Source organism: Esox lucius, chromosome 3, assembly GCF_011004845.1.
Source record: "Esox lucius isolate fEsoLuc1 chromosome 3, fEsoLuc1.pri, whole genome shotgun sequence".
NCBI classification, from domain to species: Eukaryota; Metazoa; Chordata; class Actinopteri; order Esociformes; family Esocidae; genus Esox; species Esox lucius.
The window spans coordinates 33988709-34006321 of NC_047571.1; the positions used below are offsets into that span (position 1 = coordinate 33988709).

General features: G+C 43.9%; 1 protein-coding gene across 6 annotated transcripts in view; it reads right to left on the bottom strand.

Moving 5' to 3' along the window:
- LOC105008700 (microtubule cross-linking factor 1) overlaps positions 1-17613 on the bottom strand; it is an 80282-nt gene that overhangs the window by 57018 nt on the left and 5651 nt on the right. For all 6 annotated transcript variants that reach the window (XM_020045502.2, XM_020045501.2, XM_020045500.2 and 3 more), the window contains exons 2-3: positions 16348-16572; positions 15844-16002 (exon numbers count right to left, since the gene is read on the bottom strand). In XM_020045502.2, coding sequence (XP_019901061.2) covers positions 15844-16002; positions 16348-16572 — 384 coding nt within the window. The remainder of the gene's footprint in view (positions 1-15843; positions 16003-16347; positions 16573-17613) is intronic.

Sequence of the window (17613 nt, forward strand, 5' to 3'; positions counted from 1 at the left end):
CCCTCAACAAGATATTAATCAACGGCTGAGGGCTAATTAGCTGCTGATAATAAGCACTAAATTAGACCCTCTTTGCCATAGGGAAGATGCTTCTGAAAACAGCGAACGAAAGAAGGCTGTAGAAAAATCTGAAGCTAGGAAGGATTTCTCAGAGCTCTTCACCTGACTGGGGTTGCTTTGTCAGGTCAGTCTCAATATGGTGCAGTTAGTATCTGTTCCCTGTTTCTGACATCTCAGCATTATCCGACCTGGGTCTGACCCTGGCCTCAGACAGACAGGCAGACAGGCAGACAGAGTTACAGACAGAGAATGGAACCAGGAGTTCATTCCAATGGAATGGAACAAGGAGTTCATTTCAATGGAATGGAACCAGGAGTTCATTCAAATGGAATGGAACCAGGAGTTCATTCAAATGGAATGGAACCAGGAGTTCTTTCAAATGGAATGGAACCAGGAGTTCTTTCAAATGGAATGGAACCAGGAGTTCTTTCAAATGGAATGGAACCAGGAGTTCTTTCAAATGGAATGGAACCAGGAGTTCTTTCAAATGGAATGGAACCAGGAGTTCATTCAAATGGAATGGAACCAGGAGTTCATTCAAATGGAATGGAACCAGGAGTTCATTCAAATGGAATTGAACCAGGAGTTCTTTCAAATGGAATGGAACCAGGAGTTCATTCAAATGGAATGGACTTAACAGCAGTTACTGCAAACGTCTACTGCATTCAAGGTTTGAAAAAGTTCCTCAAACTTGACTTGTGATAACCAAAACGTTATCAACCCCTAAAAAAACATCATTTGATATGGTATTCTACATAATAATTCAGATTTCCTATTTCTGCAGGATCTTTAGAATGGAAACTGGCTCATGTTCATTTACATTGTTTGCATGTCTAATATTTTCTAGTTGCATGGTGAGTTTGAGACATGCACTTCAAAAAAAGTATTTCTGTATTTCTGTATCACTTTCAGGGGTAACGTGGGATCTTCACTCCAGAGACCAGAAGTCACAAGCGACATCCTGCTCCATGAACAGTTTATGACCCAATTGACTGAGTTAACTAGACATACAGAACTACAGAGTAGACCACTGTTTCAGAACACACCTCAGCTGGATGTAAAATGGAACGATATGATGAAAACAATTATCACAGACACAAGACTGGATGGATCTCCATCTCCCGCACACACTGTTAATGAAATATGTTCCATTCTCAAATGTGAATAGAAAAACAGTGTCTCAGTTTTGCTCATTTTGTTTCAAATTTAAATGTCACCCTGATAACTCTCACTGATGTCAACAGGCCCTTAGTCTCTCCCAGATGATCTTATTTAAAGCGACTTACAGGAGTAATTAGGGTTAAGTACATTTATTTTTATTTTTTTTCACCTGTTTTCAGTTGCTGTCTACGGTTACTCTGAGGGGCTGAACAAAGACAGGTATATCTGAATATAGAAATGGGTATATCTGAACATAGAAATGGCTATATCTGAACATAGAAATAGGTATATCTGAACATAGAAACGGGTATATCTGAACACATAAATGGGTACATCTGAACACAGACACGGGTATATCTGAACACAGACACAAGTATATCTGAACACAGACACAAGTATATCTGAACACAGACACGGGTAAATCTGAACACAGACACGGATAAATCTGAACACAGACCTGTGTATAAACAGGTATATCATAGCCATTACAGTCTCTTTTAGCCCTTGTTGAGTCATTAATAGTCTTCGTTGAAACTCATAGCTTGGGACAGACATCCAGCACAGTGCTATTTTATACCATCCAATTATAGTCTTCAAGGGTGAATTTACAGTTTGTTTAGTGGATCTCTCGCTCTCACTCTGTCTCTCACCCTCTTTTTCTTATTATAGCAACAGCAGCATCACCCCTGCCCCCTCCCTCCCCATCCCCCAGACCTCCTCCCTCCCCCAGAGCTCATCACTCAGGACAGGTTCTCTCTCCGGACTCTGGTACTCTGCCAATGTTCCAGTTGTTACCTTCTAAATCAAGGACAGACCCCCAGTCCATTTCACTGTTGCTTTCATCAGATACTGTATTCAGTGTACTTTGAATCAATGAAGACAGTGTATTCACAGCCTGTCATGGGGGTATTGGAAGGCAACAACAAGCAGGGAGGGAGGGAGTACAGGAAGCTGCTCCGTCCAAGACTAAGATTATTCAAAGATTCTGATAGCGAGACAGAGGAAGACCAGTACGATAATGATGAATGTGTTCACCCCCTCTCTCCTCATTCTCTCTCTCTGTCTCACATGCTATCATTTACTACTGGTAATGCTGATTCAACACACACACACACACACACACACACAATAGTGTGAAGTCAAAGAATTACATTCAAAACACTGTAACCAGATTTAGTAGTAGTAGTAGTAACAACATGTAAATACCATATCAACCAACCTGGTTACCATAGTGATAACGCCATGTCAATACCTGAACAACCAACCTGTTTACCATAGTGATGACACCATGTTAATACCAGAACAACCCACTCGGTTACCATAGTGATGACACCATGTTAATACCAGAACAACCAACTTGGTTACCATAGTGATGACACCATGTTAATACCAGAACAACCAACCTGGTTACCATAGTGATGACACCATGTTAATACCAGAACAACCCACCCGGTTACTGAAGTGAAAGTAACCAGCAGTTTGATTAATATTGTTTATGACCAGACAGAATCTGTAAGTTTTTTATGGAAATGCATCAGTCCTTTTTTATCTCACTATCATGTCATCATTAGTAACAGCTAATTATTGCTTATATTAAGACCAACCATGAAATTACAGGTTAATATTAACTAAACACAATGAGATTGAGATTGCAAGGTGTTTCTTTCATTCTAAAATAGACCTGTTTCACTGTTTCACTAAATAACACTATTTTAAATTTACATTTCAATTGTTTTATTAATTTAGCTGACTAACTTATTTAGAGTAATTTACATACCTCTAGGACTTTACAATGTTTAGTAGTGGGGGGAGAGTGGATTATGGTATGGGCTTTGTCCCCTTCACTGCCCTGGGTCTCAGACCCCTTCACTGCCCTGGGGCTATGTTCCCTTCACTGCCCTGGGGCTATGTTCTCTTCACTGCCCTGGGGCTATGTTCTCATCACTGCCCTGGGTCTTAGTACCCTTCACTGCCTTTGGGGGCTTAGTCCACATCACTTCCCTGAGGCTATATTCCCTTCACTGCCCTGGGGCTTTGTCCCCTTCACTGCCCTGGGGCTTTGTCCCCTTCACTGCCCTGGGGCTTTGTCCCCTTCACTGCCCTTGGGGTTGAATGTTCTTTCAACTAGGTCATGTCTTTAGGGCAGTGTTCTATAAATACATTTTAAATAGTAATAGGCTTACTAGTATCTACTAATTTCCTAGGGACAATCATAAGAATTGAGCAATTGCTAGCGTGACTGAAGATTAACTTTTCCATGCCAGAAAGATACCAACTCGGGACCTACAGTTCGCAGTTTTGCCTCTCTAACCACTACGCTATTTAACAAGGGGTAGTTAGTCAGTCACTCACTCACCCACTCAGTAAGAGGCATTCGCTCTTCTTGGCCGGCTCTGCTTACGGGTCCGGCCAAAATGTAGTGAACGTTAATGTTATAAATGTAATTTTAATAAACGTCAATGTCTATTTATCGTCACCACATGCATTTACCCAGGTGATCAGGATGTATTCACAGCCAGTTGATCAGCAGGTATTCACAGACAGTTGATCAGGATGTATTCACAGCCAGTTGATCAGGAGGTATTCACAGCCAGTTGATCAGGATGTATTCACAGCCAGTTGATTAGGAGGTATTCACAGCCAGTTGATTTGGAGGTATTCACAGCCAGTTGATCAGGAGGTATTCACAGCCAGTTGATCAGGAGGTATTCACAGCCAGTTGATCAGAATGTATTCACAGCCAGTTGATCAGGAGGTATTCACAGCCAGTTGATCTGGAGGTATTCACAGCCAGTTGATCAGGAGGTATTCACAGCCAGTTGATCAGGAGGTATTCACAGCCAGTTGATCAGGAGGTATTCACAGCCAGTTGATTAGCAGGTATTCACAGCCAGTTGATTAGGAGGTATTCACAGCCAGTTGATTAGGAGGTATTCACAGCCAGTTGATCAGGAGGTATTCACAGCCAGTTGATCAGGAGGTATTCACAGCCAGTTGATCAGAATGTATTCACAGCCAGTTGATCAGAATGTATTCACAGCCAGTTGATCAGGAGGTATTCACAGCCAGTTGATCTGGAGGTATTCACAGCCAGTTGATCAGGAGGTATTCACAGCCAGTTGATCAGAATGTATTCACAGCCCGTTGATCAGGAGGTATTCACAGCCAGTTGATCAGGAGGTATTCACAGCCAGTTGATTAGGAGGTATTCACAGCCAGTTGATCAGGAGGTATTCACAGCCAGTTGATCAGGATGTATTCACAGCCAGTTGATCAGGAGGTATTCACAGCCAGTTGATTAGCAGGTATTCACAGCCAGTTGATCAGGAGGTATTCACAGCCAGTTGATCAGGAGGTATTCACAGCCAGTTGATCAGGGTGTATTCTTCACATGGCCCATCAATGTGGACACCTTGAACTGGTTATATCGAAGTAGCCATGGAAACACAGGTCCTAGGTAGCAGGACTGTCTGTGTAAAACAGAACGTTGGCACATTTTACTGTTCAATACATAAAACTACACTTGCTGTAAGCCGTTTGGGATTCTTTGTAACTGGTTATATAAGTGGCGCTGTCCCAAAAATGGTGTGCTGTGTCCTGTAGGTGCCAATTAGTTCCCATGTCATCAAAAGCACCAGTTTTCGAACTTGAATTCTACTTATAGGGTTAAGCAAATTAAAACAACATATTAGACCCGTTGCTGTCCCTGTCCAGAGTCCTCCTGGTTGTGTTGCAGATCAAGACGATACCTGATGATTTCAGCTGCCACTGTGCTGACACCTCCCCCTCCCGTGTTGTCCCTGACCTTGTCCATCTGGTCATGCTTCCAACCTGGACTAAGTTTAAATAGACTATAGACTCAGCCCACATGCATTTCTTAATTATTACAATTGTAATCTTAATATGTTCACCCGGCACAACCAGAAGAGGACTGGTCACCCCTTTGAGCCTGGGTCCTCTCTAGGTTTCTTCCAAAATGTTGGCATTCTTAGGGAGTTTTTCCTAGCCACTGAAATTCAACACTACTGTTTTTTGTTCCTTGGGGTTTTGTAAAAGCACTTTGTGACAACTGCTGTTGTAAAAAGGGCTTTATAAATACATTTGATTGATTGAATGATATTACACATCCAGCCCCAAATGGGAGGTTAAGTCCCTGACTACATCTTTAAAGGTGTTCAATAATAGGTGCCTGATATGAGTTTGGCCAATGTGTAGTCTGGATGGACTAGGAAGATACTGGTGTATTTTCCTGGTCCTGCAAAGGACAAGAGAGGCCAAGATGGCGGCAGAGAAATCTGAGTGTGTTCACATGATACTCTATCTGGAGATCATTTGAGATTGCAATGATCTTCAAGATCTGCATCCATATTTTCTTTCACACAGTCAACCAGGCACACACACACACAAAAGATGTATGTAACTGAGTATGTTTTGATTAGTTTAAAACTTTTTAGATTATTACTGCCGCAGCTATTTCCAGACCCTGTCTGTCATGCTGTAGTCTGGGGGCGACAGATTTAACCTTACTCACTATAACAGAAAGAAAGCAGGGAAGGTAGTAATGTAGGTAGCCTAGTAGCAGTTAGCAATGTAGGTAGCCTAGCGGCAGGAAGTAACATAGGTAGCATAGCGACAGGTAGTAACATAGGTACCCTAGCAACAGGGAGTAATGTACGTAGCCTAGCAGCAGGTAGCCTGGCAGCAGTTAGTAATGTACGTAGCCTAGCGACAGGCAGCCAAGCAGCAGTTAGAAATGTAGGTAGCCTAGCAGCAGGTTGCATAGCGGCAGGTAACCCAGCAGCAGGTTGCATAGTAGCATGTAACCCAGCAGCAGGTTGCATAGTGGCAGGTAACCCAGCAGCAGGTTGCATAGTGGCAGGTAGCCCAGCAGTAGGTTGCATATTAGCAGGTAGCCCAGCAGTAGGTTGCATAGCAGTAGGTAACCCAGCAGCAGGTTGCATAGCGGCAGGCAGCCAGCAGCAGGTTGCATAGTGGCAGGCAGCCCAGCAGCAGGTTGCATAGTAGCAGGTAGCCCAGCAGTAGGTTGCATATTAGCAGGTAGCCCAGCAGTAGGTTGCATAGCAGTAGGTAACCCAGCAGCAGGTTGCATAGCGGCAGGCAGCCAGCAGCAGGTTGCATAGTGGCAGGCAGCCCAGCAGCAGGTTGCATAGTAGCAGGTAGCCCAGCAGTAGGTTGCATAGTGGCAGGCAGCCCAGCAGCAGGTTGCATAGTAGCAGGTAGCCCAGCAGCAGGTTGCATAGTAGCAGGCAGCCCAGCAGCAGGTTGCATAGTAGCAGGTAGCCCAGCAGCAGGTTGCATAGTAGCAGGTAGCCCAGCAGCAGGTTGCATAGTGGCAGGCAGCCCAGCAGCAGGTTGCATATTAGCAGGTAGCCCAGCAGTAGGTTGCATATTAGCAGGCAGCCCAGCAGCAGGTTGCATAGCGGCAGGCAGCCAGCAGCAGGTTGCATAGTAGCAGGTAGCCCAGCTACATGCTACTATATATATATATATATATATAGTACATTCTGTTATATTGCAATAATATATGTACTGTACAATCCATTATACTGGTATCATATTTTTACTGTAGATTCTGTAGATGTTATACTGCAAAGGGTTTCCAAGTTGTTTTGGTTCCTAAAGGAAAATTATAGAACTGCAGTGTAAATGTTAAATAAAGTTATGGATTCAACAATTACTGTGCACATTCTTAATTCTTAACAGTTTGATAACAAATGAAAATGGTACAAATAAAACATATTAAATGTTGAATCTGAGACATTTTATTGATTCTTGAAAAATATATGTCCACTGAATTTGATGCCAGCAACATATTTCAAAAAAGTTGGGACAGGGGCAACAAAAGACTGGAAAAGATGAATAATGCTAAAAAATAAACCTGGAGGAACATCTCACAACGAATTAGGTTAATTGGCAAATCAGAAAAAAATATTGGGTATAGTCTTTCAGAAGTAAAGATGGGGAGGGGTTCACCACTCTGTGAAAGACTGCGCAGGCAAACAGTGCAACAATTTAAGAATTAAGTTTCTCAATGTAAAATTGGAAAGAGTTTGGGGATCTCATCATCTAAGGTAGTCAGAGTAAAAGAAGGGAAGAGAAAGAGTGAAAAAATGGAGTGAGGGAGAGATAGAGAGAGAGAGGAGGGGGGACTAACTAGGTTAATGAGGAGGAGACTAACTGGGTTCATGAGGAGGAGACTAACTGGGTTAATGAGGAGGAGACTAACTAGGTTCATGATGAGGAGACTAACTAGGTTAATGAGGAGGAGATTAACTAGGTTAATGATAAAGGAGACTAACTAAGTAAATGATCAGGGAGACTAACTAGGTAAATGATCAGGGAGACTAACTAGGTAAATGATCAGGGAGACTAACTAGGTAAACGATCAGGGAGACTAACTAGGTAAATGATCAGGGAGACTAACTAGGTTAATGATAAAGGAGACTAACTAAGTAAATGATCAGGGAGACTAACTAGGTAAATGATCAGGGAGACTAACTAGGTAAATGATCATGGCGACTAACTAGGTAAATGATGTTGATGATGAAAAATTAAGAGTAACTGAAGATTCAGATAATGATATAACCCTCTCACAATCTCTCACACACCACACTCTCTGTGTGTGAGAGTGTGTCTGAGTGTGTGTGTGTGTGTGTGTGTGCGTGTGTGCGCTACCATAATTTCTCATATTTGACAATATAGATGGAGGAAAGAGCAGCTGCTGCAATTTTTCACAGAAGCCACCATGCCACTAACCAACAGACCAAGCCTCTGCAAGCCAATAGGGCTCCTGAACCTTTATAACGCCTTTCTGTCTGCTCCTGAACCTTTATAACGCCTTTCTGTCTGTTCCTGAACCTTTATAACGCCTTTCTGTCTGCTCCTGAACCTTTATAACGCCTTTCTGTCTGCTCCTGAACCTTTATAACGCCTTTCTGTCTGCTACTGCACCTTTATAACACCTCTCTGTCTGCTCCTGAACCTTTATAACACCTCTCTGTCTGCTCCTGAGCCTTTAAAACACCTCTCTGACTGCTCCTGAACCTTTTACAATACCTCTCTAAACTGTCTGCTCCTGAACCTTCATAACATCTTTCTGTCTGCTCCTGAACCTTCATAACACCTCTTTGACTGCTCCTAAACCTTTTACAACACCTCTCTAAGCTGTCTGCTCTCTGTCTGCTCCTGAACCTTCATTACACCTCTCTGTCTGCTCCTGAACCTTCATTACACCTCTCTGTCTCAACCCACTCTCTTCCCTTTGCGTACATATAACACGGGTTCACACCACAATGTCGTGCTATGCATACGCCAAAGTCCCTTTTTGCGTGCAGTGCAGACGCAATCTCCTCCCATTAAGAACTATGGTGAATAAATGCGATATTAAAGTTTTACCTTTACCCTTTGACGTTCTTTCAAGAAAAAAGTAAATCTACGGCTATTAAACGATTAGTCACTCTTCGGGAAATCCGTGCCTCGATGATGGTGACGTCAAATAGGTTTCAGTTGGTGCGTGTCAATGAAACTATTTTATTGACCATTAGTATTAATGGTAGGAGATCGCGTCTCAACTGCACGCAAAAAAGGACTTTGGCGTGTGCATAGCACGACATTGTGTGAACCCATGTTATATGTACGCAAAAGGAAGAGAGTGGGTTGCTCTGTCTACTCCTGGGCTTTTTGTAACAGCTAAGCTGTCTGCTCTCTGTCTGCTCCTGAACCTTTATAACACCTCTCTGTCTGCTCCAGGACTTTTTATAACAGCTATTTAAGCTGTCTGCAGGTTGAATCGTATCACAGGCTTACAGGCTAGGACAAACACCATCCTCTCCCTCTCTCTCTGCCTCTCTCTCTGCCTCTCTCTCTCCCACTCCCTCTCCCTCTCCCTCTCCCTCTCCCTCTCCCTCTCCCTCTCCCCTCTCTCTCTCTCTCTCCCTCTCCCTCTCCCTCCCCCTCTCCCTCTCCCCTCTCTCTCTCCCTCTCCCCTCTCCCTCTCCCTCTCCCCTCTCTCTCTCTCTCCCCTCTCTCTCTGTGCCACTCTCTCTATTACTGGATAAAAGTCAGGGACCAATGCTTACGTCCCTGTCTCTCTCTCCCTCCATCCTCTCTATAGGCCTTTATTCCTCACCTCTCTCTTACAGTATCCTCTGTCTCCTCCCTTCCACACCTCCCTCACCCCTTCCCTCTTTCCCACTCTCTCCCTTTCCAAACTGCCAGGTTGTTTCATAACCACTACGTCTTCCTGCTGAGATTATCCATAAAGACACACCCACACAAACACAAACACACACTCTCACACACAAACACACAAACACACAGTGTTGATCCCTCTTATAGCACCGACCGGACAGAAGGAGCTACTCCGCAATGTCACGCAGTTTGGTATATGAATGTCACATAGCTACAGATAGGAATGTCACATAGCTATAGATATGAATGTCACATAGCTACAGATAAGAATGTCACATAGCTACAGATAGGAATGTCACATAGCTATAGATAAGAATGTCACATAGCTACAGATAGGAATGTCACATAGCTATAGATATGAATGTCACATAGCTACAGATAAGAATGTCACATAGCTACAGATAGGAATGTCACATAGCTACAGATAGGAATGTCACATAGCTACAGATAGGAATGTCACATAGCTACAGATAGGAATGTCATATAGCTACAGATAGGAATGTCATATAGCTATAGATATGAATGTCACATAGCTACAGATAGGAATGTCACATAGCTACAGATAGGAATGTCATATAGCTATAGATATGAATGTCACATAGCTACAGATAAGAATGTCACATAGCTAAAGATAAGAATGTCACATAGCTAAAGATAAGAATGTCACATAGCTACAGATAAGAATGTCATATAGCTGCGTCATATCGCTACAGATAATAATTTCACATAGCTACAGATAGAAATGTCACATAGCTACCTGTTGGGAACGTCACATTGATGAATGTTTCACAGCTACAGTTACAGTAGTATAAATGTTGCTTTGCTACAGTTATGAAACTAGAATTTCCCTGCAGGTTTACCAACAGACCAGTCTGTCCTGTCCAGAGAGACCTGCAGTCCAATCGGTCATGTCCAGAGAGACCTGCAGTCCAGTCTGTCATGTCCAGAGAGACCTGCAGTCCAGTCTGTCATGTCCAGAGAGATCTACAGTCCAGTGTATCATGTCCAGAGAGATGTACAGTCGAGTCTGATCCAAGATCTGATTTCCCTTTTAGATCATCATGAAGAGGACCCCATGGAAAGAGAGGGGTAACTGATCTGCACTCCTCAGCAGATCTAGTGTGACCCTATCTGTATATGGGCCTGGGTAGGGATGGATAGACTGGATCTGACCCACCTAGATTTAATCTTGGTTCAGGAAACTATTGTTTCATGTCGTAATTATAGAGAACCTGTTTCTGCTCTTAATAAAACATTCAGGTACATGATGTTTACATTGTTAGCCATTTTAGCAGAAGTGTTGAGAATACATTTGTAGTTTTCCCTTTCTCCCACAGTTCCCACCAGGAATGAAACCCAGAACACTGTGCCTTCTGAGCCACACGGGATCTGTCGGGATGAGAAAGCTAAGAGAGATAAGAAACTACTCCTTCGGAGAGTGCAGCAAACTTCTTATGAGTAATGAATGTTCCCCCTCTGCCTCTCCCGTCTTGTGGATGTTGGTTTTATCTGCGACACCCAGAAGCTTAGTCCTTCACACAGCAACGAAGAAACAGTACCAGTGAACACTGAGCCACTCGCATATAAGGACACGATATTTGTCTTTCTTTTCTTTTAGTTTAGAAAGTACATGCACTTACACAGGGAGGAGAGGGGAGGGATGAGGGGAGGAGAGGGGAGGAGAGAGGAGGAGAGGGGAGGAGGTGAGTTGCACCAAAGCACGGCTCCCTGCCAGGCAATGTATTTCTGGGGCAAACCCCAGGGGGGTGTAGCAGTAGAGCAGCCTCACACATAATGAATATCTCTCTGTCCTCTCTCAACATCTCAGTATCTCTTCTCCCTACATCCTACCCTCTCAATAGCTCTCATTCCCTCGACCCGCTTTACATCTTTCTCCCTCTCTACATCTCTATTTCTACATCTCCATCTCTCTCTACATCTCTATTTCTACATCTCCATCTCTCTCTACATCTCTATTTCTACATCTCCATCTCTCTCTACATCTCTATTTCTACATCTCCATCTCTCTCTACATCTCTATTTCTACATCTCTCTCTACTTCTCTATTTCTACATCTCCATCTCTCTCTACATCTCTATTTCTACATCTCCATCTCTCTCTACATCTCCATCTCTCTCTACATCTCCATCTCTCTCTACATCTCCATCTCTCTCTACATGGTCATCTATCCTCACTACATCTCTGTCAGATCTCTACATAACCATCTATTCCTCCTCTATCCTCTCTCTACATGGTCATCTATCCTCGCTCTGTCAGATCTCTACATTACCATCTATTCCTCCTCTATCCTCTCTCTACATGGTCATCTATCCTCGCTACATCTCTGTCAGATCTCTACATAACCATCTATTCCTCCTCTATCCTCTCTCTCCATGGTCATCTATCCTCGCTACATCTCTGTCAGATCTCTACATAACCATCTATTCCTCCTCTATCCTCTCTCTACATGGTCATCTATCCTCACTACATCTCTGTCAGATCTCTACATAACCATCTATTCCTCCTCTATCCTCTCTCTACATGGTCATCTATCCTCACTACATCTCTGTCAGATCTCTACATAACCATCAATTCCTCCTCTATCCTCTCTCTACATGGTCATCTATCCTCGCTACATCTCTGTCAGATCTCTACATAACCATCTATTCCTCCTCTATCCTTTCTCTACATGGTCATCTATCCTCGCTACATCTCTGTCAGATCTCTACATAACCATCTATTCCTCCTCTATCCTCTCTCTACATGGTCATCTATCCTCACTACATCTCTGTCAGATCTCTACATAACCATCTATTCCTCCTCTATCCTCTCTCTACATGGTCATCTATCCTCGCTACATCTCTGTCAGATCTCTACATAACCATCTATTCCTCCTCTATCCTCTCTCTACATGGTCATCTATCCTCGCTACATCTCTGTCAGATCTCTACATAACCATCTATTCCTCCTCTATCCTCTCTCTACATGGTCATCTATCCTCACTACATCTCTGTCAGATCTCTACATAACCATCTATTCCTCCTCTATCCTCTCTCTACATGGTCATCTATCCTCGCTCTGTCAGATCTCTACATAACCATCTATTCCTCCTCTATCCTCTCTCTACATAACCATCTATTCCTCCTCTATCCTCTCTCTACATAACCATCTATTCCTCCTCTATCCTCTCTCTACATGGTCATCTATCCTCGCTACATCTCTGTCAGATCTCTACATAACCATCTATTCCTCCTCTATCCTCTCTCTACATGACAATGGGCCGCTAATCGTGCTGCTGATGTAAAATGTGTCTGTAATGTTGTGAAACATTTGCCAGGAGGACAGGAACCGCAGCTCGGTTTTGCACACAGTCTGTCTTCTCTTCTCCGTGGTGAACACTTTCGATTACAAAGTCATGTTCACTGAGTCTCTACATAGTAAAGGTTTTTCATAGTTTTGTGTCAGTCACGGATGTTTCAAGCAATAATATAATTTTTTCTTTATTTGGTTGGGACAGTGTTGCTCCTCTGGAGCTCTGTGGGCTCTGGGTTTGTGAACAGAGCCCAATTACTGGCTGAATTAGTAGGCACTTCTCTAGCTTCATCTCTCTGTAAACAAGGGTTGGTATGGGATTTAAGAGCATTTTTCTGCAAGCAGTATAGCATAATGTATAGCATCAGAAAAAAAACTGGGTGTTTTTCTGATGCTATACATAACTGGTTGGTAAGTGGAAACCAGACCTCACAACCATAGAGGGAAATGTGTTCTAGCTTGGCGATGACAGGAAAAGGGTTTGCTAGGATCCAGCATAATCTGGGACAAAGCTATGGTTTCACTCCATTCCCAAACGTTTTGTTCCATTTCGACCAACTTGCCATTTCTCTGTGGCAGGATAGTACAGCCTGTGAACATTTTCACACAAAAGCTTTTTGTTGTTGAGTCCGTCTTATATTGTGCTTTCAATCAACATCTTTTTCTACTATTTTGTAACGTTGTTTTTATCGTTCTATCTGCATTGATGCTACATTCTGTGTTCCTGCTGTTAGACATTACTGAGCTATTGGTCGTCTATCTGCCAGACATCTTAGACTGAGGCCACGCCACAGAAGGCATCCACACACACACACACACACACACGGAGACACACGTACACACTCTGTTCATCATCCCAGATCTCAGAGAAGGTGGGCTAAGTCATGGCGTCAAATACATATTTAGTCCCCACCTGCTGGTTGCAGCAACAGCTGACATTGCCAAGCAGGTGGAGGTGTTCCCAGGGCCAGCAGCAAGACTTCAGCCTCCATTCAAGGTGGTCAGGAGGTCAGTGGTGTAAAATAGTCTGAACAAACATCCCCCAAAACGGTGCTCAGGAACACTGCAAAACGTATCCCTCAGTCTGTCTCCTTCCTCCTCAGTCTGTCTCCTTCCTCCTCAGTCTGTCTCCTTCCTCCTCAGTCTCTCCCCTTCCTCCTCAGTATCTTTCCTTCCTCTCCAGCCTCTCTCCTTCATCCTCAGTCTCTCTCCTTCGCCTCACTCACTCTCTCTCCTTCCTCCTGACACTCTTCTCCTTCCTCCTCAGTATCTCTCCTTCCTCCTCACTCTCTTCTCCTTCCCCCTCAGTATCTCTCCTTCCTCCTCAGTCTTTCTCCTTCCTCCTCACTCTCTCTCCTTCCTCCTCAGTATCACTCCTTCCTCATCAGTCTTTCTCCTTCCTCCTCCATCTCTTCTCCTTCCTCCTCAGTCTTTCTCCTTCCTCCTCACTCTCTCTCCTTCCTCCTCAGTATCTCTCCTTCCTCCTCACTTTCTTCTCTTTCCTCCTCAGTCTCTCTCCTTCCTCCTCAGTCTCTCTCCTTCCTCCTCACTTTCTTCTCTTTCCTCCTCAGTCTCTCTCCTTCCTCCTCAGTCTCTCTCCTTCCTCCTCACTTTCTTTTCTTTCCTCCTCAGTCTCTCTCCTTCCTCCTCAGTATCTCTCCTTCCTCCTCACTTTCTTCTCTTTCCTCCTCAGTCTCTCTCCTTCCTCCTCAGTCTCTCTCTGCCTTGTTCATCACTGTTTCACTGTCCATTAGCCTGAGCTTTTGAAAGTGACATTGACACACACACACACAAACACACTGAAAACACACACACACACACACACACCAACCAGAAAAACTTCTCATCTCATTAAAACTCCCAGAATGCACTACTTCGGTGCTAACAAGTCACATATGGTGACCAGTCAGATGACTACATCAAAGACACAAATAGCAAAAATCAAATAAACAACAAACATACAACAGTAATCTAATAAACAATAATGAAACCTGAAAAATGTGTCTTAAACCACCCTAAGACTTCAATTACAAACCATTTAATGATGTCATTATGAAAATCCCTAGGAACAGGTTAGTGATTGATTTGTTTAATTGATTCCATGGCACCAAAGTTGTTCAGATCTGTATTGATGTGAAATTAAACCCAATAACCAGTAACTTCATTAAAATGTGCCCGCAACATTGCCAGCTCAGACCTCATGACACAAATGAAGTAACACAAATTAAGCATTTCTAAAAATGTAAACTGAGGCCTACTTTGTGAGCCAGCCCATAGTTTGAGAAGCCTTTCTTTACTGTATTTAACAGTCCAGGCCTGCTGCAGCCAACAGAAAGGAGGATTCTACCCTGTGGAGACAGACTTCAACACCATCTGGAGTCTAACATATTTACCCTTCGTTTATAATGAGGATGGCCAGCCATATGCTGACCACAGACTTCCCCTGACCTCCAAAACTTCCAAAGTCCATCAGGTCATTGTCATTTTTGTCAACACAGCCATCACCACTAGTCACCATAATGAACATCTTCATCCTCACTGTCATTATCCTCATGCTTCAGCCAGTTCAGTATCATCCTAATCACCATCACCGCTGCTATCATCCCTCATCTTCATCTTCATCACCACCATCATCAACATTCAATCATCCTCTTTCTCCCCACATTTCTTCGTCACCACCGTAACCGGTAACACCCATAACCATGCCAGCGTGTCCTTCATCACCCTGCGTCACCACGGTAACCAGTAACACCCATAACCATGCCAGCGCGTCCTTCATCACCCTGCGTCACCACCGTAACCGGTAACACCCATAACCATGCCAGCGCGTCCTTCATCACCCTGCGTCACCTCCGTAACCGGTAACACCCATAACCATGCCAGCGTGTCCTTCATCACCCTGCGTCACCACCGTTACCGGTAACACCCATAACCATGCCAGCGCGTCCTTCATCACCCTGCGTCACCACCGTTACCGGTAACACCCATAACCATGCCAGCGCGTCCTTCATCACCCTGCATCACCACGGTAACTGGTAACACCCATAACCATGCCAGCGCGTCCTTCATCACCCTGCGTCACCACGGTCACCCTCCTACCTCTTTGGCCCGTTCCAGTTCGTTGTGAAGAGCCTGTTTCGAGATCTCCACCTCAATGATCCTCTGCCGAAGACACTCGTTCTCGTCCTCCGCCCGGGTCCGCTTGTCCTCCACGCTCTCCAGCTCGTTGTGCAGACGCACGGACACGTCCTTCGCCACCTGTCAGAGGGAGGAGAGGAGGAGGAACAGCTTTAGAAGTGCTCAAATAAACAGTAGAAGAAGTGAAACATGGACTCAAATTAATAGTGGAAGAACAGAATCCCCTCAATTTTCCCAGAAGGTTGACAGTATCTTGCTTCACTATCCCTGTGAGGACATGTGTAACTCTCACAGGTAGGTAAGCATGTACCCACACATTGTTCCCTTCCACCCCCACCTTCAAGTCCATTTGTTCAGCAGCAGCTCTCTGTTGTGTCAAAACACAACATCAACAACGATATCCACAACATCAACAGCAAAAACAACATCAACAACATCAACAACATCAACAACAACAACATGCACCTTGAGGTCTTGCTCCAGGTTGCGTATGAGCTCTCCGTCCACATGTCCGGTCTGAGCCACCCTGAGGCTCTTCTGCTCGGCCTTACGGAGCCGGTACTGGAGAATCCGGCAGTTCTTATTGGAGCGATCCAGCTCCCGGCGTAACTCCTGGACCTGATACACCTCCTCTTCCAGGTAACTGTCACGCACCTCCTCCATCTCGGCTCGCAGCTCCTCCACTTCATCCTGGGGGTGGGGGTATTTTACACTCCATGATTAGTTTGTATTCATTCATAAACATGACATAAAAACATCATAAACATGTAATGACTAGGTCATAATCCTGTAATAACGAGGGTCCACTTCATCCTCAACTCTTGAGGAAAGAAGATGGGACAGGATGGGTCAACCTGAACTCTGAACCGACAAGGTAAGAGAAATCTATTTGTGTGCCCTTGAGCAAGGCACTTCAACTTGATTGCTCCTGTAAGTTGCTCTGGATAAGAGCTAACCTGAGGCAGAGTGGATCTCTCTGTGGACACAGTAGATCAATTTGTAGACCTCTTTGTAGACCTCTTTGTAAACCCCTTTGTAGACCCCTTTGTAAACCCCTTTGTAAACCCCTTTGTAAACCCCTTTGTAAACTTCTTTGTAAACCCCTTTGTAAACCCCTTTGTAAACTTCTTTGTAGACCTCTTTGTAAACCCCTTTGTAGACCCCTTTGTAAACCCCTTTGTAGACCCCTTTGTAGACCCCTTTGTAAACCCCTTTGTAAACTTCTTTGGGAAAAGCAAGTAATTAGATGAATGATGAGTCTGCTGTGACACTCATCAGCTTGAAGTAAAAATTGTGATTTGGTTATTACATTGTTATTACAATGTGCTATTTTACAATCCTGATGACGAAAGGCTAAACTTTACAATCCTGATGACGAAAGGCTAAACTTTACAATCCCGATGACGAAAGGCTAAACTTTGCAATCCTGATGACGAAAGGCTCAACTTTACAATCCTGATGACGAAAGGCTCAACTTTACAATCCTGATGACGAAAGGCTCAACTTCACAATCCTGATGACGAAAGGCAAAATTTTACAATCCCGATGACCAAAGGCTAAACTTTACAGTCCTGATCCTGTTAACAATCTGAGTCTACATTTTTGCTCCACACTCTGAAGTGAACTATGGCAGCCAGCTAGTGAGAGAGATTATGTGCTTCTGGCACTTCAAAGATTCTTCCTTTTCCATCCTTGCAAAGTAATCATTTATGCTCACAATGAGTTTTGTGA